General features: G+C 41.7%; 1 protein-coding gene across 3 annotated transcripts in view; it reads left to right on the forward strand.

The window, feature by feature from the left end:
- Positions 1-25785, forward strand: part of FGD5 (FYVE, RhoGEF and PH domain containing 5) — a 197480-nt gene that overhangs the window by 129377 nt on the left and 42318 nt on the right. For 2 of the 3 annotated variants that reach the window (XM_054978381.1, XM_054978379.1), the window contains exons 7-10: positions 2339-2495; positions 10706-10793; positions 18697-18747; positions 24040-24098. In XM_054978381.1, coding sequence (XP_054834356.1) covers positions 2339-2495; positions 10706-10793; positions 18697-18747; positions 24040-24098 — 355 coding nt within the window. The remainder of the gene's footprint in view (positions 1-2338; positions 2496-10705; positions 10794-18696; positions 18748-24039; positions 24099-25785) is intronic. The other variant, XM_054978380.1, reaches the window with a different exon arrangement.

The following is a 25785-nucleotide window of genomic DNA, read 5'->3' on the forward strand; positions in this document are numbered from 1 at the left end:
ACAGTAGAGATGGGCACAAAATGGGGAAAAAAGAAATAAGAGTTTCACGTTTCGTTGCGTTCCATGAATCATGGAACACGAACTTCCATGAAATTTTCCCGTTTCATGATATGATTCATTAGTTTCATGATATGTCAGAACCCGAGGCACTTCAACACCCCCCTTCATACCCAGAGATGCCAAGCTCGCAGGGAGACTTCAGTAGGCTCTCTACCAGCCACCCTCCAAGTAGCTTTCTTCAGGCTCTCTTTGCTGACTTTTCCCTCCTGGCCTCCTACTTTCTTCCGCCGCTGAAAGAAAAGTCAAGCAGAGCAGGTCTGCCTGGGTTTTCTTCTCTTCAGGTTCTCTTTGCTGACTTTTCCTTCTCATCCTCCTGCTGCTCTGACATGTCCTCCCCGCTTCCAAGTTCTTGAAGGAAAGCCAAGAAGAGTGGATCCATTCAGGATCTGCTCCGAGGGGGGAGGGTGGGGGGGAACGCATGTCAGAGCAGCAGGAGGACAGGAAGTAGAGAGTCAGGGAAGGGTACTTGAAGCTGGCAAGCAGTGAGTAGCAGCAGAAGGAGCTGCTGAGGCTACCACCGCCGCTGCTACTCCACCATCCTGTTCTTAAAAACGGAGAAGGGAAACAAAGGGGGGAAGAAGTCTCTGACTACAGTTCCCAGGTAAACTTGTGCAGACCTGCATTGCTCAGCTCTCAGGTTGGCAGGGAGAGCTGCCTATCAAGGTTATGTGGGCTAAGATTGGGGTTTCCACGGCAACAAAAGGTCTGCAGACATTCCAGGCCTATGTTGCCTAGAGAATCAATGGATTGGCGCTAGCCTGTCTGGCAGCACAAAGTATTCATGAATCAAATGAATTAGCCCAAACAGTCATGGATTTCATGAAGAACGCAGCCCCACGAAACATGTTTTCATGATACATGAATCGGCCCAATTTGTCACAAAACTTTATTTGTATTTCAGTTCGTGCCCGTGCCTACCATACAATTCCATTTTCTCCAGGGGAACTGATCTCTGCAGTTTGGAGATCAGTTGTAATTCCAAGAAATCTCTAGGCTCCACCTGGAAGTTGGTAGCCTAAGAGGCACATTGAGGCCTGTATACCACCAATGGCCAGAATTCATAAACTTTCAGGAGTAACAGGCATCTGTTTCTCCACAGTGGAGTAGGTGAAAAAAAATTAGGCAAATCTGAATCAAAATTAGGCAAATCTGAGGCAATCTCATCCCAAGGGGCAGACAGGCCTTTATCCTAAAAAATGAAGTTTCATATTTTATTTATGACAGAAACATGATAGGTGGATGTTAAGTTCCATTTTAGTAGATTCTAGATCTCTTTTCTCCACTATGAAATTAGGACTTCCTCTTGTGAAAAAGTTAAGATTCAACCTTTTTAAAAAGGCTGGTGTGGTACAGTAGTTGGACTAAGCTTGAGGAGACCTGTGTTCACATCCCTTTGACATTAAATTCCTTGTGTGACAGTTGTTCTATACTTCAAAGAGTGGTTGTTGGTATAAAGGTTGGGCAGCATATATTCTATCACAAGCTTCTTGGAGAAAGCTTAGGATAAAAATGTCCCAAATAAGGAAATACTTTCAAACAAAATCCATGCTGACCCAGGAGGAATCAGATGGTACATCAGGCTTTTCCTGTCATTAGTCATGTATTGTGGCCTGCTAGGCCACAATACAAGCCCTCTTACTTTTGAAATAGCAGGCAAAACTAAATTTATTAGTATACCCTTTGGAAATACTCTAAAATGTATTATTTGTTTTTTTCTTTTTCTTGAATCAGCAATTATTAAGTATAGCTGTGTTATTGTAAAAAAAATTCAATATAAAATGCTAAATTTTCTATAAGTTACAATAAGATAATGTTAATGTTCATGTTGAATAGTTTTTTACATTTTAAACTAGCTCAATTATATAGTTTGTTAAACATAGGCAGTTCAAATATAGGTTGATTTAATAAGGAGGATCTTTATAATGGAGAGAGGAAATATTTCTGAGTGTCTGTGCTGTAAACATGAAAACTATATTTTAAATGTGGCTATTTCATTTGGTAGTCCTAATGCATATTTCCAATTTGCTTTCAGATGTAAACTTTGTTCCCCTTTCCTTTTCCTTTCTGTACCCTTTGTCCCCTTTGAAAAATAAAAAAAAATTAATTTAAAAAAGGAAGAAAGCTCATACCCTGGAAATCTAGCTGTTCTTTAAGATTCTACTGGACTTGATTCTAAGTCATTATGGTACTGCTTGATGAATAGAAATGTCTGTGAGCAGCACATTAGGGCAGAGGAAGTTTTCTTGTTCCTCATGTTCTTGTTTTGATATGGTTTTAGGGAAGAACACCAGAAAGTGGCTGATGCTTTCCTCACTAGGGAATCCAGGTTTAGCCACCACACAGCTTACATTATGCAGTTTGATAGAAATTTGGCTTTGCTGGATGAAGCCTGTCTTAAATCTTCCCAGCTGGATGCTGTCATTCGGGAGTTTGAGGTAAGGCCCCTTTTTGTTCTTTCCTCACACTAATTTATGGTTGTGCTGCTTTGCTGTCTTCTCTCTGAGGTAGCCCTGTCCTCTGTTCTGTCAAAGCTCAGACAGGATATGGAGAGAGGTATTAATGGTGACTGAACTCAGCGATAGATTTAGATGGGCAGTAAGTCTGGAGGAATACAAGCACACAGTAGGTCTGTGTGCATTCATGCAAGTGAGCAAATGTGTGTAAGAAAAATTTGTCCTTTATGTATGTATTAGATCCTGTAATCATGATTATTAGTAATAACAATGTGTGATTTTCTGATTCCACATGTAGCTGATGGCTATAGGGAAGGAAAGAACAAGAATTATAAATCAAAGAAATTTTTTTTGCTCTGTTACGTAATAGTGTGGGTAAATGTATGATTCTCTATCCTCCACGTTGGTCTACTTTGGCTTTTGTTCTATACTCTTCTCTTCCTCTGGCAAGATCTCTTCTTCATTCCTGTCTCTTACTCCACCATTTCCAACACCCAGATGCAATTTCTGTTTTTTTTCCATTTCATTTCTCTGCCTCCCATTGTTTTTCATCTAAATAAAAAAATCCAAGTATCATTGTCAAACGATAGTGATAATTACTATAACATTTACAGTGTGCAAAATTTGCTCATTCCCACATTAGTCTTTCAATGAGAATCAGAGAATGGGTGTGATTCTAATTTCCTGTCTGAGCTGGGATCTGAACCCAACCCATGAGGCCAAGCATTCTAAATCACAGGGCTTCTTTAGGGCCACATTCATATGGGCGATTATTTTTCAGCGTAACAAATATCCATATTAATGCTTCCTTCTCTCTAACTTTTGTGCCGTTCACACTGAGAATTGCACAGCATATTTTAAGAAGACTTGGGAAATGTACAGCGCTAGCAGGGTTATGCAAGGAAGAATTTTGCACATCTGCCCCAAGGAGATTTCTATGAACTTCAGATGTGTCAGGGAATGATCCATCCAGATGTATTCAGTGCCCCAGTGTACCTGTGGTGTTAGTCATCCCAATTCTACACATACCCTGATGTACGTCACCCCTCCTGTCTGTTTCTTACTGCACTAAACTGCAACTCCTGATGGGGCCAGATGCACACTGAATGTCAGCCTTAATATGTAGCAGTTTTTCCATTTGCAAAGGGTAGGGGTGGAGAGGTAGTAATATTTACTTATCTGACAGAAAAGGTTATGAGGATAAATTGGCTGCGGTATTTTTAATGTTGCTTGGGCTGTCAGCTCTTTGAGAGATGGATTATGTCTTCCTCAGCAGCACATCTGAAATATTAATAATGATAATTCATTAAAACGGCCATTCGTCAACATTTGCCCTTAGATATTTCACTGTCTGATCCCTGCAGAACAGGTAGCCTACAGTGCTATGAAGCCCTTGCTGGAAATTACGGACTTTTACATTTCAATAATTGCTTTTCAAATTCTCCTCAGTTAAGCCACCCGGGGAACAGTACACCCTTGTTGCCCCTATATGCTGGGTCCATATTCTTCCTGGATACAAGGCAATTGACTCGAAAAAAGAAAAGAATGCTGTTCGAATTTTTATCAGCAATCAGTGTGTGTTTGTGAGTGTGAGATGTCTAGTGCCCATGTCTAGTCTGGGGAATTCTTTAAACACCTGCACATCTACTTTGACCCTCAGTTCACTAATCTAGAGGTTAGGGCCTAGCCCTGCCTCCAGAAAGGTCTTGGTTCTCTTTGGGCTTATAGTTGGCAGTTAGATGTGCTTAGCTCCCTTGGGAGTAACTGAGAGCTTTAGTCCTACTCAAATGGTCTTGCCCGTAAATCAGTAGAGCTCTTCTCAAGTTGCCTTTGGCATATTTCAGGTCAATGGTTCTAGCACTGCCCTTTTCCATCTCTCCTGCAATGCCCCAGGAAGCAGGGTCAGAATGTATTTCACAAGACTCCTATTATTAAGCATATCAGCCTTGCACGTTGCCCCTCGGTTCAACTACAGTTGGAGTTAATGGGATTTTTATTTGTGCCTGTGATCAGAATCTATGGTCAGAAGCTTCCTGAGAATCCTTCTCTTCAGTCACAACTATATCCAACTATAATAAATATAAATATGAGCTGCATTTAAAGATGGGGAGGAAAATCTCTCCTATTTTGAAACCAGCTTTACTGTTTACACTTTTAAAACATAGGCGTGCAAACTAGGATTGCTACTGCAATTCCTGACCTGAACACAGCTCCAGTGCCTTTATGGTATTTGCAGGAAGAAGCCCCACAGACATTGCTGTCCCTTCAGTACAGCTCTAAGAATAAGAAAGCTGCATCAGTTGGGGATCTCACAGGCAAAGAGAGCACAACCTTCATGCAAACAGGCTGGACGTTTGGTTTATTTGCTTGATTTTAAGAATATGCTCAAAACGACATTTGAAAATTATAGGGAATGTAGGTAACCCATGGCAGTGGCAACACTGTCCCATCAGAGATAATAATAATAATAATAACTATACTTATATACCATTCTTCTAGACAGATTAGTGCCCCACTCAGAGCAGTGAACAAAGTCTGTGTTATAATTATCCCCACAATACAAGCTAGGGAGCTAGGGCTGAGAGGATTGGCTTATCAGGGGCCACCTGAGCTTATTGCAGCAGTTGGATTCAAGCTATCAGACTGCTGATTTGCAGTCCAGCTACTTAACCACTATGTTACAGCGGAGATGGGGCAGCATAGGTTGTTGTAAATTGTTAATCACCTACTGTATGTCAGATGGCCCTTGAGAGCTTTTGGCTGTGTAATCTTGGTACTTGCAGGAGAAGATCAGATTGTCAGGTCCAGGCCACACCATCAGCAGACAAAACCAGATTGGTAGGGTGTTTGTTGAAAGGTCAGTGAGGGTCTAGAGCTGCAGGCCAGAGGCTTGAGCTGGGGCTGCAGGTAGAAAGAGGACATGAACTGCAGTATTCTGTTGATCAGGAAGCCATTAAGACTGTCAGTTCAAAGGCCTGATGTTGCCTGTCTTAGTTCCCTTCTGTATCCAGGGCTGGTGCGTCCATTGAGACGGTGCTGGTAGCCACCTCGAGCACTGACTGGGGGCAGCAGCAGTGCTGGCAGCTGAACGGGAGGGCTGGGAAGTCGCTCCCATGTGCCACCCCGGCCGCATGCTGTGCCTGGCCCGCAGGTGCCTGGCCAGGAGCGCGTGCTGGCGGCAGCAGCATGGGGCAACTGAGCAGGCAGCCTCTCAGCCCTCCCACTCAGTTGCCCTATGCTGCCGCCGCCACCACCACCATCGCCAGCACACAGCTGCGAGCCTTTGTTATAATGATAATTCTGATTAAGGTATTTTTTTTCTCCTTCTGTTGTTAGTTGCCTGCCAGTTGTGGACAAACTCCCAGCGGTTTGCCCTTCTGCCCACTGATCTATAGCAATCGGTGGGAGGAGGGAGACCACCTGACAATCACCCACCCCTAGCAGGAAGCCCAGGCAAACGGGCCCATGGGCTCCTGGCTCCACTTGTGATTATGTCACTACTGGAAGTGACATTATCGTGTGTGCTTACTTAATGCCAAAACGCTATAATTTTGGCTGATTCTAAAAGAATTGGCCATGACACAAAGAGCGCATGCACTCTTGTGCTCCGCACAATAATGTCATTTCTGGAAGTGACATTATTGTGTGTAGGAAGTCTAGGTAAGTACAGGCCCCCATGCTCCTGCCGATCACCAGAAAGAACAGATAACCCTATGTAAGGATGAATTAGATTTGGAATATACAGATGTAAAACCTCTGCTGGCAAAAATGTCCATCCTGTTTCTCTTCCACTTTCTACATGAATTAGCAAAGTTCAAATGTAACATAAGCAGCATGAGAGAAGTTGAAAAGGAGCTTCTTGTGTGTACATCTGAGGTGCTGAGTCTCTTCTTCCCCTACCATAATCATTTAAAGGTGATGATTAACATCAGTATTAGCAATAACTGACTCAGCTCCTCTCACCCCCTGACCCAGCTCTGTTACAAAATGTTTTGAACTGCCTGAATTGAAAATAGGTAAACCTATTTGTTTCTCTGCCAAGTCTGTGTGTATTTTTCCATGTTGCTGGTTATATTCAGAGCTACTGTGTATGTGTATGACTGAGAAAAACACTCTTCCTTTGCTAATGCGTCTCCAACTGCTGCCAAAAAATCATATATTCAAAAGGGAAAAGAAACAGCCTGCTTCCTGCTCTGCAGCTACATCTGTGATTTTTGCCTGCATTTTCTAAGGAGAGTAGTCCTTCAGCTGTTTAGTATTATTTTTCAGCAGGTCAGAGTGGACTGGAACACTGTTGAGATCACTGGGTCATGCCTCACCAGAAGTGTCAAACAGTCCTGAAGCCACACCTGCTTTCCCTGTTTGTGCTATGATAAGCTGCTAAGCATACGTCAGGCTCCTGCAGTTTCCTTAGAAGTCATAAGCTCAGGTTGAGGGATGCTTCCTTTATAGACTTGCGTACAGGGTGAATGTTAAGTTCTCCTGGAAAAGTTCTTAGCTTTGACGTTAGCTGTGGGTATTCATGTACATTATCATGCCTGTGGCAAAAATGTGCAAACTATATCTTAGAGATGGTCAAAGGGGCCTATTTGTCATGGATCATATATGCCCATGAGTCTTTTTGTGAAGTGTGCTGAGAGTCACGCCCAGTGTAGCTGATGGCACCCATTACAGTCCCTACAAGTCAGAGGCCATGAGGAATTGCAGGTGGTGAGGAATAAATCATTGTAGATTTCTCCATGACACACACCTCCCCTTCCAGGACACAAGTGAGTTACATATAGCCAGGTTTTTCACTCAGTCTTTCTTCCTTAATGTAGCCCCTGTTCCACTTGGCTTTTGTCCATGCAGGTTCCATGATACCCAGAATAGCCTTTTTTTTCATTAGCAGAGAAACTTGTTGGCTCAGTAAGTCAGTTAGAGAGCCAATGTGGTGAAATGGTTAGACTAGGATCTCGGACACACAAATTCAAATCACTGCTCTGCCATGGAAGCTCAAATCCCCCTCTTTGCCATGCCTGACCTTGAGCTAGTCACACACCCTCAACCTAATTTACTTTACAGGGTTGTTGTGAGGATAATGGGGAAGAGGAGAATGATGTGAGCCACTTTGAGTCCCCACGAGGAAGAAAGGTGGGATAGAAGTGCAAAATAATAAACAAACCAACCAACAAACAAAGAAAAAAACAAATAAATAAATAAAGTAAGTTTTAGGTGCTTGAGTAGGCCAATTTCCACAACATTTGTTTTTCTCCTCTCTCTTCAGTTGACAATAAACTGCTCTCAACATTTATTTATTTCATTTACATCATTTCTAGTCCACCTTTCTCACTGTGACTCAAGGCGGATTACATGGTATGAGTCAGTACAATCAATATCATGACATTTCAATATACATGTAATGGGTATTTTGCAGTTTGCAATATTTAATGAGAAAGAATGAATGAATGAAAAGAAAGATTTAAAGATTTAACAGTGTTAAAACAGAGTTTAGACAGATTCCATGACTGATATATTAAACAACATAGGAACTACCCAGTAAGATCATACTTATAGCCAGGGCCGGATCGAGGGAGGGCGGGGGGGGGGGTAGTATGCTCCTGGCGCTGCCAGGGAGGGGGCGCCGGGAGCAGCTACCAGCGGGCGGCAGCGCGGGCAGTCTTGCAGCCTCCCATGCTGCCTTTTGCCAGCCCCACAGGACAGGGGTGGCCGGGCACCCCCTGTCCTGTGGGGCAGGCAAATGGTGCAGGCAGCCTTACAGCTCCCTGCTCTGCCTTTTGCCTGCCCCGCAGGACAGGGTGCATGCTGCAAGCCAGCCGCCCCCTGTCTTGCAGCGAGGCAAATGGCGCGGGCAGCTTCCCAGTCCCGCACACTGCCTCCGCTGCTCTGCCCTACGTGATGACATCACCGAAATGATGTCATCACGCAGTGCTGGGAGTGCGCGCGTGAAGGGGTCGGACTAGGGTTGCCCTGGGCACCGGCAACCCTAGATCCAGCCCTGCTTATAGCAATAGTAGTGAACTCTATGGTCCCTCATTGTTTACAGAAATAGTAGTGAAGTCTTTGGTCCCTCCTTATCTCTTTACTGGTGGATCTCTTTCTGACAGTACGGCCCTCCCATTTGAGCAAAAAGCACTCTTGAACAATTCAGTTTTGCATCATTTACAGAAGGCCAGGAGAGTGGAAGCTTTCCTAATCTCTTCAGGTAGGCCATTCCATAATGTCGGGGCCACCACAGAGAATGCCTATGGGCAGCTGTTGATTTTACCCATGTAAAGGGTGGTACCTACAGAAGACTGATCAGATGAGTGAAGTTGCCATGGTAGAATATAGGGAGGCAGTCCCGTAGATTCCATGGATCAAAGTCTGGGAGAGCTTTGTAAGTGACAGCCAGTGACTTGAATTGGGCTCGTAACTGATAGGAAGCCAGTTGAGTGACTGTACATTCATGGCTCTCCTAGCTTCCTATTCCATGTCTCCTGGAGAATATCCCATCCTTATCAAACTGTTTAGGGAATAGATGCTTTCTTTCTTTCTTTCTTTCTTTCTTTCTTTCTTTCTTTCTTTCTTTCTTTCTTTCTTTCTTTCTTTCTTTCTTTCTTTCTTTCTTTCTTTCTTTCTTTCTTTCTTTCTTTCTTTCTTTCTTTCTTTCTTTCTTTCTTTCTTTCTTTCTTTCTTGCAAAGTAAATATTTTTCTGCATACACATGGAGTCCTCCAAGTGTACAGAACTTTGTACTTTATCTGTAGGTGGTTCAATTTAGTGCCCTGTTGTTAGGCATTCAGCTATAAAGTTTGATATCAAGAGGAATCAGGAGCGGTGTCATCACGGGCACGCACGCAAGCCGGGCCGATTGCTGCGGCGGGTGGCTGGGACAGTGCGTGGGTGGCCTCCCAGCTCTCCTGCTCAGTGCCCTGCACCACCCCAGATGCCTGCCCGTGGCTGCTGCGCCCGGCTGGGGGCATGTACTGGCGGCAGTGGCAGCACGGAGCAGGAGGGCTGGGAGGCTGCAGCTCCATGGTGCGCACTTCTGCCCCCAGTGCCTCCTCTGGTGCCCCCTCCGTTGCCCCGCACCCTGAGGCAACCACCTACCTGGCCTCAATGGGTGCGCCAGCCCTGAGAGGAATTATATGCTTGCATAGTTGTCCTCCATGCCTTGACATAGTTTTGCCCTAATAAGAGGGCATGGAGCATCATAGCACTGGAGAGGCAATAGGAATGCAGACTTTGCTATATAACTAAGTCTGGTCCTCAGGCTCATGATCTGGTTCTGGAGTGTTGCAAAGGATGATTACCTATGTTGTAACATCCCCATGTGTAACATCCCCATCAGGGAAAACTGGCTGTTTTTCTAAGATCAAAGATTAGAGATAATCCTTACAATCTCTCTTGATGGTCTGCAGAGATGTTTTATATATAAGGACATATATAACATATGATAAAGAATGAATTTCCAAGATGCATCCCAAAGATTTGCACTGTAACTACCAATGAAACAGGAGATGGCTTCTTCCATTTGTGTTTTTTGTCACCACCTCCTTCCCCACCAGCAACCATGATCAGGACTGCAGGTTGCGCAAAAGTGAACAAAAAGACTGGGGAAGGAGTAAGTAGGAGAAGCTGTGAATGCAATCCTGGGGAACAGAACTGAAGAATAGTTCTACTAGTATTTCACTTTAGGTATGTGCATTCAGACCTTAAATAATCAAACCCAAATGATAAATGCTCCATTAGTTAATATAATTATTATAACTCACCAGAATTGAAAAATTAATGAAGTCATTAATTGGAATGTTGTGGACCTGGCCATTATTCTGCTGCCTAGGTGTCCAGCCTGCTGTTCAAGGTCACAAAAAAGAGGGAGAATGGTTCAGCAGATGTATAACATACAGGAATGTTTTCCGATCAGCAGGCCACACACGCAGTGAAACCTTAATAACACATTCCTGGAAGTAAGCCCCATTGAGTAGACTTGGTAAGGTTTTGAGTTGATCTATCCAGAATTGGGCTGTCAGTTCTTGCCACCAAAGAGGATTGCGTTGAGAGGTAGGTCAGTCTTCCCAAAGTGTTATTTAACATGCATTTATAGCATCTTTTTGGAGATATGTACTGCCAGACATTTGATTCTAGGTGCCATGTTAGCTACTGATGAGTTCTGATCTCTTCCCCCACTTTGCCTTCTCTTGAGAACAGCAGATTCATGATGGCAGTGCCTTGAATGTGAAACATCAGCTTCTGAAAGTGGTGCAGCGCATATTCCAGTACCATATGCTTCTCACAGGTGAGCAAGACTTCAACATTCCATCTTCAAGATAGAAATGTTTTGTGCTTAGCCTAAATCACTGGTCTTAACTATCAGTTTGTGAACCAAGTTTATATCCCAACGTATAATGCATCATATGAGTGGTACTGTTACTATTTTGTCTTTTAAAAGTTTTTTTTTTTAAGAAGAAAGGAAGAGAATGAAAGACAGAACTTGATACAGAGTGGGAGTAGAAAAAAGAATGGAGGAAATAATAATAATAATAATGATGATGATGATAATGATAATGATAATGATAATGATAATGATAATAATATGTTTATTGCTTTTCCGGGCGAAGCCATAAGCCATACAAACACCAACAAAATATGAACTGTACACTTGAACATACCCAATTCACACAGACATAACTCGTCATTATCACTTTAAACTATCTAAACTCATGAAGATTTTGTTTCTTTATCACCGTGGCTAAAAAGGAAGCCACTATAGCAGAGGTTTGATTGTCAGGAAAGTTATCAGACAATAACACTGAGATTGCCCAAGGAAGGAAGGGAAGCTTTTCTTTTAATATAATAGGAATAATAAATCTCTCTCTTTCCTTACTCCACTTAGGGCAAAAAACTATTATATGATCCAAGGTCTCTAACTTTCCTTGTCCACAGTCACAAACTCGTTCAGAATAAGGGAGTCCAGAGAAACGACCAGAAAGCACTTTAGAGGGGAAGGAGTTAAGTCTAGCCAACGTGAAGGCTCTGCGTTGAGCTGGAATCTTTAAAGAATAGCAATAAGATGGAATAGCCTCTGGGGGTGAAAGTCCCAGGGATAAGCCCGAACATGTACGTCTGGCTCTCTGGAGAGTACTGCTGTAATCAAGATCCTTTAGTTTTAATTTTATAACTCTTAGGGCCTCATTTGTCTGTAAAGATGTTATATCAATATCCAGAATTTTTAGTTTCTGGTTAATTAAATTAGTTCGGCTACTCTTATAGGTATCCTGCGAGATCAAATGTGCAAAACCTACTTTCCCTGAATTGTCCTTGTAAATTTCCTTGTTCAAGAACAATTTAAAGGCTGTAATCCATGCTCTCTTCTCAATTGAGGGTTGGGCGAATTCCACCCTAAGTGCAGTACCTGCTACGCATCTTGGGACTGCAATGGAGGAAATTGAAAATAGGGGGTGAGGAGAAAAATGGATATATGTGGTGTTCTGATCCACCAAGTGACCATGTTATGATTTGAAGAGATTGTTAATATGACAAAGATTCCATATGCCCCCTCCCCATATGACCCTGATTCAAATGACATTCCGTAAAAAGATAAATCACTTGTCTTCATGATACCACGAATAGAATAATAATTGTTTATTAGGTAAGAAACTGTAAATGAAAATTATCATGATTATCAAAGAATAGATTTTATTTATCATTCACACTTTGGAGATTGGAGATTGATAGGATATAGTACAAAAAAAAAGAATCAAGCAGAATCAGAATGATTCTGATGAGAAAATCCTGCCCCTACCCCCTGCCATTTGGAGGCGATTTTTAATGAATTGGGCTTTGATGTGACCTGCAATTCCCCCATTGTGCCAGAAAATGATGTCATTTTTTAGTGCAATGGGGGAGTGCAGGAGGTGCATACCTGCTCCCCTCCCCCTGCACTTTTGCCCCTGAGGGATGTGGCAACCTTAATACCATTCTCTCTCTCTTTTTTAAAAAAATGAAGTTTTATTTGAAAAAGAAATAGAAATAACAATAGAAAGTGTATAGAAACTTATACAGATTACAAAGCACTACATTTGAGCTACAAAAGAAAAATATATTTGAAATATATGACAGTACAATAATACCATTCTCCTTCAACTGTAATGGACAAAAATAGATGAGGTGTACCACTCATTTCTGATCCACAAAGTGACCATGTTCTGATTTGAAGAGATGATTTAATAGATTGAACAATCAGTGTTCATTCCACTTGTGGAATGGAATTTACCCTCCCCTCCTCCTCCTGCTATAGTTTAGAGAACCGCCCCCCTCCAAGTATGGTGCAATGTAGAGGTCAGCAGTGGGAGAGAGAATCAGCAACCATTCCCCTTTCCCCACCAGGGAAACTGCCTTTGCACAGGCTACTAGTACTGTCTGCCAAGACCATGGTCAAGGTATGGTGGAAGCAGAATAAAGGCCAAGATTGGGGGGGGGGGGATTTTAGTACAGAAGATTCACACAGAGCCCCAAATGTAAATGTATTTGTGAATTATGAGAATGTTCAGATCTACTTCATATAAACCAGCAATTAAACAAATAAACATTTTAACCATTTGTTTACAATTTGTTATTGGAAAACACAGAGGCAACATATAAGGGTTTGTTAATCTATGATTTAGAAACCCCAAGATTATCAGAGAGAATAAGCCTCCTGAGAATATGGGGAGGGCCCATAGCTCAGCGGCACCTCATATGTTTTATATGTCTAAGGTACAAAATTCAATCCATGTCTTCTCCAGCTTTAAAGATCTAAAATAGCACCAGGGAAAATCTGGGGCTGCGATCAGGGGTGGACGGGCCATTTAACTTTCAAGGAAATTTCCCAGTGGTCCACTATCCTAGAGGGCTGTTGGTGACCAGAAGAAATGAGAGCCAAGCCCCAGCAACTGTCAGTGCTTCAGCGGCTGCTTTGCTCAGACCCTTTATCAACAACAATTGGTGTCAGCTTGTCAGTTATCTCTTCCTACTTTGCCGCCAGTTTTCAGGGAGGATGCAGAAGGTTAGCTAATGCCCACTGCTTGCACCACAGAGGTGAGTGGCCCTGCAGCACTGGCTTGTAGCACCACAAAGGCCCCTCAGCTGGGCTTGCTCCAGGGCCATTTTTACTTTCCAATCTGCTTCTGCCTGGAATCTTGGGCAGTTGTTGCCAGTCAGAGAAAACAGTTGTGGGCTAGATGAGATGAAGGGTTTTTCCTGGCACAAGACAGCTTTATGATGTTCCTGCCCACCAGTTGTTACCTTCATCAATAGTATTGTGAATTAGGAAGCTTCTAGGCCATCTTGAGAGAAGTCTGTAGGTGTGTGTAGATTGTGAAAATTCACATTTATGCCAAACATGACATTAGACATGGAAGTTCAGAAGAGGAAGCATTAGATGTATAGATGGAAGACACAACTGAGAACATTTGTATTCTAGTGGAGAGAGGTGTGAGATGACGAATGAAGGGGCATGTGTGAAAAGGAAGCAATGAAGTCCACTCACATTCAGCCAGTAAAAAGCTCCATAAAGTTTAGAGGGGCCTACAGTTAATAGAAAAAGGGAACTGACTAAACTGAACTTTGCACTACTGATTAATAGTTTCATTTTAGTCTGAGAACGCTGATCATATATAAGTCAAAAGGAACTCATTCATTCCCCTCAGCTGTTTTTAATCTTCTGAGGAATAAGTGACTACCAGATGCTAATGTAAGGTTGTTCCAAATGTTTGGATATAAACAGCACCTTAAAGACTCACAGATTTAGTGTGATACGAACTTTTGTGTGATACGAACTAATTCATCCAATGCTTTCATGGTTTGGTTTCCTTAATAAGGAACATTCATGAAATGGGCTATACCTTGGTAGGTCGCTACAATAGAATAATTTGTCTAAATAAGATGAGTTTGGGTATGTTCATATTCAGCATTCTGGCAACAGGGCCATGGAGGAGGGGGGGCGGTAAGGGGACAACATTCCAGGTGACAGGGTTGCCCTGGAGGCCCATGGTGTTTAGAAATTCATGCATTTTGTTTTCATATTAATTTGGAGTTGAATCCAGTTAGTGTGATGAGTGAGCCAAATATCAATAGCCCTTGTTTTTAAGCAGGTTCAGTGTGAGAGGCAGTGTGGTGCAGTGGTTAGTGTCGGACTCGGATCTGAGAGACCCAGAATTGCATCCCATTCTGCAGTGGAAGCTTGCTGGGTGATCACAGACCAAACACTCTCAGCCTAACTTACCACACAGGGTTGTTTTGAGGGTAAAACGGAGGAGAGGATAATGATGTAAGTCACTTTGGATCACCACTGGGGAGAAAGTTGGGGTGTAAGTAAAGTAAATAAATAATAAGTAAGTAAGCAGGTCAGAAGTTCTGCAATGCACTGAAAATATCAGAATTCAACTCTTCCTGCCCATTGGCTGTTAAATGGCAATTTCCATGTCATCTGTCAGACTGCTGATAGTGAAATTTCAGAGAGTGAAATTTCAGAGAATATTCAATATCAAAACAAAATAAGGGGATTTTGAGGAGCCTTTAGGGGGCAACTATTTCTTAGCTCTGATAGAAGCACACGCAAAGCCAATCAAGTGCAAAAATCTAGAGTCTTAAAAACAAGGTTGATATGGAGGTCAATATGAATTTGAATTTAATCATTACAATGATATATACTTTAATCAAGAAGACTAAATATCATTGCTTACATATCTCCCAGAGAAAATAATTTCCTTTCTACTAATATCCCATATTTTTATTGCATGGCTGAATGAGCTCAATCTTAGAAAATAATATTCTCCCTTTATCATCTGACAGAAGTTCCTTGTATGATAAAGGATGTATTTAGGTTAGTTCACACAGTAGACCCAGCAAACGTGGTGTCCTCTCAGGAGTTTTCCATGAGCAGAACCTGGGGTTGATGTTTGAACATGGATTGACACAAGCTTGTCTCCTATGAGCACCTTCAATCTTAGTGAAGAAGACTGGAATATTAAGCCCATAAATATTAAACTGAGCCCTTGCTTCTGACTCCACGGACCTAAAATCGTGATGATCAGGCTGTGCTCACCAGAGACAGATCTGGCCATGGTGCCATTTTATTTGACCTTACCAAATTTTAATGATAATATGATTTTGAAAAATTTGCCCACATTTTCACTTAGTAAGAAAAGCAAAAAACATGTTTTTGAGTTAGGTTTGCCAGCTCCAGGTTGGTAAATTTCTAGTAGGGTTGCAGGTCACCTTACTCTCCCAGTGGGAGAGAGGGGACATGGTATTCACCATTTTGAAGAACTTCTGCACAGGTGTAAAGTGCACATGGGCTCCTAGCACCGACGCAATGACATCACTTCTGGAAGTGATATCATTTCTCTGGTCATGGGAATGCTCCCGTGCATTTCATGGGGCAGTTTCTTTAAGAATTGGCCCGTTTGGGACCCAAATTGGCCCCAGGTGAAGCATGGGAGCATTCCTACATCCAACACAATGATATCACTACTGGAAGTAATATTGTTGCCTCCTGGACCCATTCCCTGCACCTTTCTCCCCGCCAGCCAGGTGAGTGGTGGCGGAAGCAAAGGCTGGGAGCAGAGGATCCCCTGCCCCCAACCGGGGAACTGGCAGCCCTAATTCCTAGAGATCTGGGAGCAGAGTTTAGGGAGGGAAACAACCTCCGTGGGGAATATAATGCCATAGAGTCCACCATCATCCAAAGGAGCCATTTTCTCCAAAGGAACTAATTTCTGTTGTCTGGAGATCAGACCCCACCTGGAGGTTGGTAAACCTATTTTGAGTAGTAAGAAATTTGTGAGTGTCTGTGTTCCATAACTGGAAAGCACTTTATTATTGGATGACACCAACTTTAAAAGGGAGAGTGTTATGTTGTGTTCCAAATACATTTCTTTTTGCTCCCCCAGATCTATGTTCAGAGAATAGAATGGCCCCTGTGAATACAGAAGTTAGCCATCCCTGATCTAGAAAATCATTTATCTTTACTCATTTCCAGCAAGCGTTTTGAACTCTGACATTGACTAAACATATTCGTTATTTTACAAGCTGAAATTCATGCTTAGGTCTCATTTACGTCAAGCATATGTTACTAGACAGTAGATGGCAACCAGTGCCCTTGCCTTAAATCTCATTTTCCCAGCAGGGAGACAATTGTTTCCTAAGAGGTGCACAGATGACCTCTCCCCACCCCTTTTTCTCTTAAAAGGCCATTACATCTCACAACAGAGTTTCATAATTCTCAGCATTGTTGATTTTATTTATATTGCTTAACAAAAGAATGAAATGCATTACGAGATAGATTTAAGATGACCAGCCAAAGAACCACAGCTGCAGTGTTAGTGACTTGCCATACACATTTGGGAAAAAATTACTATAGACAGCAGTGAATCATTAGGAAGGGCTAAGCAAGTCACCAGAGACAGCTTTTGTTTGTAGCCCAACTAGATATTGCAGATTGATTGTTGTAACAGTTTGTCCCCTTTATCCAAAGAGGTCCAGAAATAACAGATTCCATCATCAGCCTATTTAAGTTTGTTACCCACGTTAAGTCTCATTTAGATGTGAATTAGGTCCCCCCCCTCCCCACCCCCCGCAGTCAAACATAACTGTTGGAAACCAGTTTATGTTTCTCTGTATTTAATTTATCATAGGAGTTCCTACTTCAAATGAAACTTAATTAGGACAAAATTAATTCAGAAAAAGAATTAGTGGACAAAGGCATTACATTCTGTTAGATTAGGCAGTTTGGCAGTTTGATTTTTTAAAAAAAAATCCTATTTTTTTATATGCATGGAACAAAAAATCTGCAAAGCTAAAATCCTTTTGTATGAATTTTATGAGTGTTATGAGCAGTATGGACAAGCACAATGTGATTGCTATTACTCTACAACAGCATTAAGTTTGAAGTAGCTCTTTGCAAGGCAAGAGGTTTTCTCACATGCATTTGTACACAAAATGTACATTTCTGAATCAGTAATCAAAGGAAGAAGACAAGCAAAAAACAAATTCCTTCAGTTGACAAACATGCTGCAACACAACATTTGGTTTTCCTTCCTGGGCTAATAAAACCCTGAAAATGTCTTGGCCTTGATCTTGGACTTAGGGTTCTTGTTAACCTTGTCCTAGGAGGATGGCTTGGAAATGCACTTCCTGCCTGTAAAACTGAAGAAAAAGTTAATGCAGCTACTGATCTGGTAAATTTAAGTACACAAGTGAGGAACACATGTTTAACATACATGTTTTGCCAGCACTTCCGACTTCAACCCCCCTCCCATCTTAGATTCCCTTCCCCCATCCATTCAAGCAGAAGTCTTCCACTTATGATAAAACATCATTGAATCCAGGCCAGTATTTTTACTGAGATGAAATTGCCGACAAAAATAAAGTTCATGCACATATTCCTCAGCTTCTCATAATGGAAGATTCAGCTTCGCATGATGCTGAGAGTTCTGTGTAAAGAGCATTCAGAGAGGGGGGTTTAGTCACACAGAGAGACCTGATTCTGAACTGGACTATGCCACAAAGGGAGAGGGGGTTTAAAAAAGGTGCTCTTCCCCCACAGTGTTTATCCAATTAGAAATAGCTCTGGAGAGCACATACAGATATCCATCTACCTGTATGTTTGCCCAGTGAGGCAAACAGTATCCCTCCCAGCTGTGGCTCATCAGGAGAGCTGCACAAATGGCATGTTTAAACCCCATCTTCCCCTGCACCATGGTCCCAATTAGAATTGGGCTTCCCATACAATATACTTTAAAGAAAAAAAATAGTTCCATATATGGAACTCCCAGTATCATGTGTTGTACAACCTTAGGACCATGCAAAGTCAGTGTGAATTTGTTTTTTATGTTCAAAGCCCAAAACAGAGCCCAATCTTAAAAAAGGAAATAAAAGTATATATCTGAAAGAATGTTCAAATCTACAGACCAGATAAGAACAGTCTTTGGGCTTAAATAGTTAGACTCCATTCCCTGAATGGAGACAGAAATGGCTTCAATAATCTAGGGTCTGGGCTGGAAACCTGCCAACCCTTTGACTTGCATTACTGTGTACATGATCATATAAAAGATTAAGGACATCACAGAAATGTAGCTTTAGCATTTGATTGGATCAAAAAAGGATTCTTTGATTATCTGAGACTTACTTTGTACTTTCTATTTGATTGTTTCCCACAGATTACTTGAATAATCTTTGCCCTGATTCTGCTGAGTATGAAGACACACAAGGTAATTTAAAATAAACAAAACAATAATATTTATTTTGAATGATAAATTACTAGTGACTCTTTTCTAGGAATGGATCTATGAATAACCACATTTTATCATTGAACTTGTTTAATATTTAGATAAAGTACTATTTCCAATTTATGTTATTTCGGCCAGAAGCCACTTACTCACTGGAGACTTATTGTTAACTGATTTTAAATTCCTAATAATCTCAAAATAACTCATCTTGGACATTTGGGATGAACAATGATGATGAAAAATGGCATTTTCCCAATGAGAAAATATTATCCTGGGTGATTCTGTGGTCATCAGTAGGGAATGAGATAGAACATTGAACTGTAAAATGGCCCTGACGAAATTGTTGATGTGGTGGCCAAGGGCCGCTTGTTTTGTGATGTCTAATTCATATGATTCATTGGGCATATGATCATGTGGCCTAGCATCTTTATTGAATGGTTTTTAATTTGTTTACTGGCCCTCTCAGCCTAGCAGCCGTTTTAATGGGAGAACAGTAAAAAGTGAAGACTCTAGTATGTGCATAAGAGTTGTAGGGATTTAATATGTTGTATAACTATATCTACCCAACAAAATCGTAGTATAGATCATTCAAGGTGTGAAGCTCAGAAAGTTCTCAAATACATCCTATGAACACACAGAAACAAGCAAAAAAATCTATTTTAAATCTAGGTTTGAGTCTTCAGGTTATCTTTTATTTTACTGAGACTTACTTAAAACTTTTGAGTTCACTCTTCTTATTGTTTTTTGTTTATAGTCCACCTTTCTTACTGACATCCAAGGTGGATTACATACTGCAAGTGAATACAATATAAACAATAGCTAGGGCATTCATAGAGCAACAATACAACATGATCGATAGTTAGAACATTCAATGAAAACAGATACAATAGGATATGCTAGCCGCAAATGTGAAAAACTTAGTTATTTTAAACCATAAATAATTAACACGACATCTTTAGTAAAACCCAACTACACAGTAGGAATGTATTTACATCAGCAGACAGTGCCCAATAGCCTAGTCTATAGTCCCTGTTCCTTACCAAGGTATCTCTTTGAGCTATTACTTTTGACACAGACCCACAACCTGAGTAGAAAAACCTCCTGAATAATTCAGGATTGCATAGTTTGCGGAAAACCAAAAGAGTGGAAGCTTTCCTGACCTCCTCAGGCAGGCTATTCCTCAAAGTGGGAGCTAGCTACCACATGTATGGGCAGTTGTTGATTTAGCCCAGCTGCAAGTTGGTATCTGTAGAAGGCCCTGTTCAGAGGAATGAAGCTGCCATGGTGGAACATAGGGAGAGAGGTGGTTTTGCAGATATGAGGGGCCTAAGCCATGAAGGGCTTTGAATGTAATAATTATGACCTTGAATTGAGCCCAGTAACTACTGAGTAGCCAATGGAGTGACTGCAGAATGGGAAAAATGCATGCTACACCCAGCTCCTGAAAGTAAATGAGCTGCAACATTTCATACCAGCTGGAGTCTCTAAATTGACTTTGAGAGGAAACTTAGAGCGGAACTACAAGTGACAAAAGGCACAGATTGGACACTTGTCAGCTTCCCTCAAGTTTTGATGGGAAATGTAGGCATCCTAGTCTTGCAGCTTGGCTCTCTGACTGCTGTCCAATGGACTTTTCAACTGTCACTTGTCCAACATTCCGCCAAGCTGCCTACATTTCCCATCAAAACTTGAGGGAAGCTGACAAGTGTCCAATCTGTGCCTTTTGTCACTTGTAGTTCCGCTCTTAGAATGCTTTACAGGAGTCTAGTCTTGATGTTACTGTGGCATGAATCCAGGTGGCCTGATCAGCTGTGTCAAAGTACGGGGCCATCTTCTAGGCTAGTCTAAGTTAGGATAAGGGCCGTTTTCACACGGCCACACGCCCGGAAGATCATGCAAAACTCATGGCACAAAAGTCTCTTCCTAGCGCGATTTCCCGGCATGATCCCATTTAATGGCACTTTTTCTGATGTCATCGGGTCATTAAAGGGGATCATGCCAGGAGATCATGCTAGGAAGACACTTCATGCCATGAGTTTACATTATCTCCTGGCGCACGTGTGAAAACGGCCAAGTCCTTTTTAGTTGGTGCATTTCTTTCATTTCTAGTGGCAGTGCTAGATCCAGTATAACCCCTAGGCTTTTCACTGAATCAGCCAGGGTCAACAAGACCCCATCAAAGGTTGGAAGAACAATGTCCTTCAAGGTCTCTACTTTTCCAACCATCATCACTTCCATCTTGTCTGGGTTCAATTTCAATTTGTTTGCTTTCAGTCATTTGTCAACAGCTGTCAAGTAGCGATTCAATACCTCTGTATCACCAAGGGATTTGGATAGTGAGATAAAGAGCTGGGTATAATCTGCATATTGATGACATCCAATTTGAAAGCTATGAATGAGTTGCCCAAAAGGCTTTATATAGAGGTTGAATAATATGGGGGATAAAATTGTGCCATGTGGAACCCCCCAAGATAATTCCCACACTGAGGATAGTTGGTCTCCAATAGCAACTGTTTGAGTTCGTTTTATGAGAAACAATTTAAAGAAGTTCAAGGCACATCCCCTGATACCTGCTTCTACCTCCAGATACCTCAACAGAATGGCATAGTCTACTGTATCGAAGGTTGCAGATAGAACCAGGAGGAGCAAAAGTGAAGCAGGCCTTTGTCAGAATAAGAATGTTTATTGTATGCAGCCAAAGGCCATCAGCATTGAGAAAATAAAACACAAGTAAAACATGAACAATAAGCAATCAAACTATAATGATAAAAGTGCATAAAGGTACACTAAAATACATTAGCACCTTCATTATATACAGGTGAAGGAATCTCAACTAGAGATAGGCACGAACTGAAATACAAACCAAAATTCATCACAAACCTGGCTGGTTTGTGGTTCACGAACCAGCGGTTTGTCAGAGCACATTTCTGATGAACCGGGACGAACTTTAGGCTGGTTCGTTTGGTTCGTTTTTGGTTAGTCACTGCAGACAGCCTGGCGCCGATCAATTAGTTTTCTAGGCAAATGGAGATGAGCTTTCTGCAGTAGAGGTGTGCACCCAGCCACTTTTCAGCTGATGGGAGGGGAATCCCCCATGAGCTGAAAAAAGCGCCTGCATTTGAAAGGAGCAACAGTTCTCTTGCATGCAAGAAAAGAGCTGCTGCTTTCAAATGCCAGCTGGAACTTTAAAGCGTTCAGTATCTGTTCAGCTTCCCATGTTTGCAGAAGTTTGCTTATTCCCTGCTGGCTTTAAAAGCCAGGAAAGGGCTAAATGGCTGGTTCTCCCTTCCTCCTTTGGGGTATGCACACACTCTCTTTTTTCCCAAAGGCAAGAAAGTGTAGCAATGTTGTAACATTGTAACATTACTGCACTTTCCTCCTGGCTTTAAAAACCAAGAAAGGGTTAAATAGCTGCTTTTCCTACCCTCCAAGGCATTTTTCAGGCTTTGCAAAGAAAAAAAAATCAAGCGTTTTTCACAGCTCTTTGGAAACAAAGTGGCAAGGAAGCAGCAGCAGCTTCTCTGCCAGCTTTACATTTAAGCAGTTTCAAGGGTGGCTCAACTAAAAATCCTCCTTTCAAGGTGTAATGTTTAAAGATTGTCCCAGTGGTTTTCACAACTGAGGCATTTTTTATTGCCCAGTGGGTTTTCTATGAGAGGATTTCACTAAATGTCACCCCAAGATACTTAAAGGTTCTACATTGTTCAATGAGATTTCCATCTATTGACCATTTAAATCTTCGAGTTCTCTTCTCAAAGACCATTACTTTGGTCTTGCAGAGTTGATGTTTATAGAAGCTGCCCAGTTTTTTCAGCATCTTCCTTAAACCGATATAAGTTAAGGACACCAACACCATGTCACAGCCTTTGTCTACATTCAGGTGGAGCTCATCAACTAAAGCCACTAGAGACATCTCCATCACATAGCCTGGTCTAAAACCAGACTGAAAATGATCCAGAGCATAAGACTTGTCCAAAAAAGTCTGGAGTTTGTTAGCTACTGCTTTTTCAACCACTTTGCCCAGAAAGAGCAGATTAGAGAATGGGCAATAATTGGCTTAATCGTTTTTTGTCTAAGGATTATTTTTTAAGTAGTGTGTGGACGACCATCTCTTTGAGAGGCTGAGGGAGGGTTCCCTGATTTAGTGACTGATTTATAATAGGCACCAAGGGCTCCTTTGTGTTGTCTTTACAAGATTTTCTAAGATGGGTAGCCATGTTAGTTTGTCTGTAGCAGTAAAAAAGAACAACAGTCCAGTAGCACCTATAAGACCACACATTTTATTTGTCTTATAGGTAGTAATAATTACTAATAACATTCAATTTATGTACTGCCCTTCAGGACAACTTAACACCCGCTCAGAGCGGTTTACAATGTATGTTATTATCTCCACAACAATCTCCCTGGGATGTGGGTGGGGCTGAGAGAGTTCTGGAGAGCTGTGACTGACCCAAGATCAGTCAGCTGGCTTCAAGTAGAGAAATGGGGAATCAAATCCAGCTCTCCAGATTAGGGTCCCACTGCTCTTAATCACCACACCAAACTGGCTACTGGACTGTTGCTCTTTTCTACTGTTAAAAGATTTTAGTAGCCTGGATGGGCAGGAGTTCAGTGTACAAGTAGTGGCCTTTACAAGAGCTAAAATTCTGTCAATATCTATCATTGTGATTGGGTCAGAATGATTCAGAAGTGGACCAGACGGTATGTTAAGCATTACTTCTGCTTTGCTTATATATTACAGCTGGCATCCAGAACAGAGTTTATTATTAGCGCTATTTTATCAGCAAAAAAATTTGCCAAGGTATCACAGCTAATTGTTCTTGAGCCACTGAGGGTTCAGATATGAGACAAAAGATGTCAATGCATCTTAAACAGTTGGTATGGATAAAATCAGGGCTTTTTTTCAGCTGGAACGTGGTGGAACAGAGTTCCGAAACCTCGTGAAAATGGTCACAGAGGGCAATCTAAATTCCCCTCTGTCTGGAGATCAGGGGGCAGGGCCACCAGCCATGTGGCCGTTTTCTCCGAGGGCAACCCACTGAGTTCCACCACCTCTTTTCCCAGAAAAAAAGCCCTGGATGCAGTGATCTCAGAAAAATAACCTTTCTTTGCTGCTATCAACACCACTTCATAAGTCTTCCAATGGGCTATGCAGCATGCCGTATCAGATTCAGCACAAATTTTATATTTAAAAGAAACCCATGGTTTTCTAAATATGTAGCCTTTCTTTTATTAACCGTGCTTATGCCTTTTCTATGTCACTTCCCTTCCTAGCTGCCTTGCTCCTTATCTCTGAAGTTGCAGATCGAGCCAATGATAGTATGCAACAAGGGGTGAGTGCTGACATGCTACGGTGCCTCCTAATCTGTTGCACATTTCTGAAATCTCAGAACCTCTGCACAATTAAATATTCAAGTTTTTTTAAAAAAGAGAGAGAGATAGAAGAAACATGAAATAACAATGTTCACTGCTTGAATAAAAGTATATAGAATTATAGCATAAATGTTTGATCTTGTATATGTATACTTAGATGTAATTTCATTCGCTATTGAACAAAATGAGCATTACATATAAGTGTATCATTGAACTCCGCTAGTACTTTTCTCATGAATGTAATTTTCCTGTAATATCCATATGCCTTTAATATGGTTCACTTCCATTGGAAATACTGTACTTTCAAGATTTGTATGAGAATATCCCCTGGAGCCCTAACATATCTAAAGAGCTAGTTGTTTCAGAAAAAAAAATAGATCTGATTTGCAATACTCCTTATTACAACTTGTGGTACACCTTCACAGGTTACAGTGGCTAGGTTGCAACCTGGAAATCCTCACCATAAATTAAATTCCTTGATGTGCCAGTTCCTTCTTCAGTCTGTCATCCACTCCTTTCCTCCATCTGCTCTAACAAGCAGGATTCTGGGGATATAGCACAGCAGACAGAAGGCAGAAACAGGAGACAGGACTGGGGGTTTGCTGCATCAGGAAATGTATAGATAAGTGCTGATCTATAGGTTGCACCCTGGCAACACTAATTTATCTGCGTCCTAAAATATAAAAGCTGTAGCTCTCATGAGAACATATGAACACTGGTCCTCAGACTAAGCGTAAGTGCTCAGCAATGCAACATACACATTTTCCAAACATTTTGATTGAAAATACGTGGACTTGAGCAGCTTCTGTTGAACCATATGTTGGGACGGTTCTACTTATTCAGCTGTCCATGCATGCTGTTGAGTGATTCTGCAAGGAACTTTATTATTCTTTTAGAAACGAAGGTCTTTGGGGAGAGAAGAATGCCAAGAGTCTGTGTGGCAGATCCAGTCAACATTTTGAGTCTGGTTGCACGAGTGTTACTCTTTCCCTTACCAACATTTAGGAGAGATGTTCCTGTGGAGTGGAAAAAAGCTTTTGCCTTTAACATGAAAAACCATGTGCTTTGTCCAGATGGAAAGTTGAAACAGCTGCCTAAAACAGAGCCAAGAAGCTCCCACTTTTCCAGACAGCTGGGAAATCATTGATTGTGGGATTTTTAATCCATATCTCTGAAACATATGCCAAGACTAAGCACAGCCAACATATTCATGAACTATTTTACTGACTAGTTTTCACTAATGCTTCCTTATGAACCAAAGACAGATGGGTGCTTGCACAGCAGAGCTGGGGAATATTTATACAGCACTGAAGGAAAACCTGATTTATTAAATAGGAACAAATGCAGAGGTCGTTTAGTAGAAAAAGAGCTGGAGGAACTGATTAGCATAACTCATTAGCATATGGCACACCTCTTACCATCACTGGAAGTGTGTCATTAGTATAACTGATTTGCATATGCCAAACCTCATCACATATTCTGGCTGTTTTGGACCCAATCCTGGCCATTCAGGGCCAAAATTGGGCCCAAAATGGCAAAAGGGGGCTGAAAATGGCTGAAAAGGAGCCCCAAATAGTCAGGATCGGGCCACTGATGAGTGGGAGAGTGATCCACCACCCATCAGAGGCCCGATCTGGGCCGTTTTGG

This window comes from Eublepharis macularius, chromosome 4 (genome assembly GCF_028583425.1).
Source record: "Eublepharis macularius isolate TG4126 chromosome 4, MPM_Emac_v1.0, whole genome shotgun sequence".
NCBI lineage: Eukaryota > Metazoa > Chordata > Lepidosauria > Squamata > Eublepharidae > Eublepharis > Eublepharis macularius.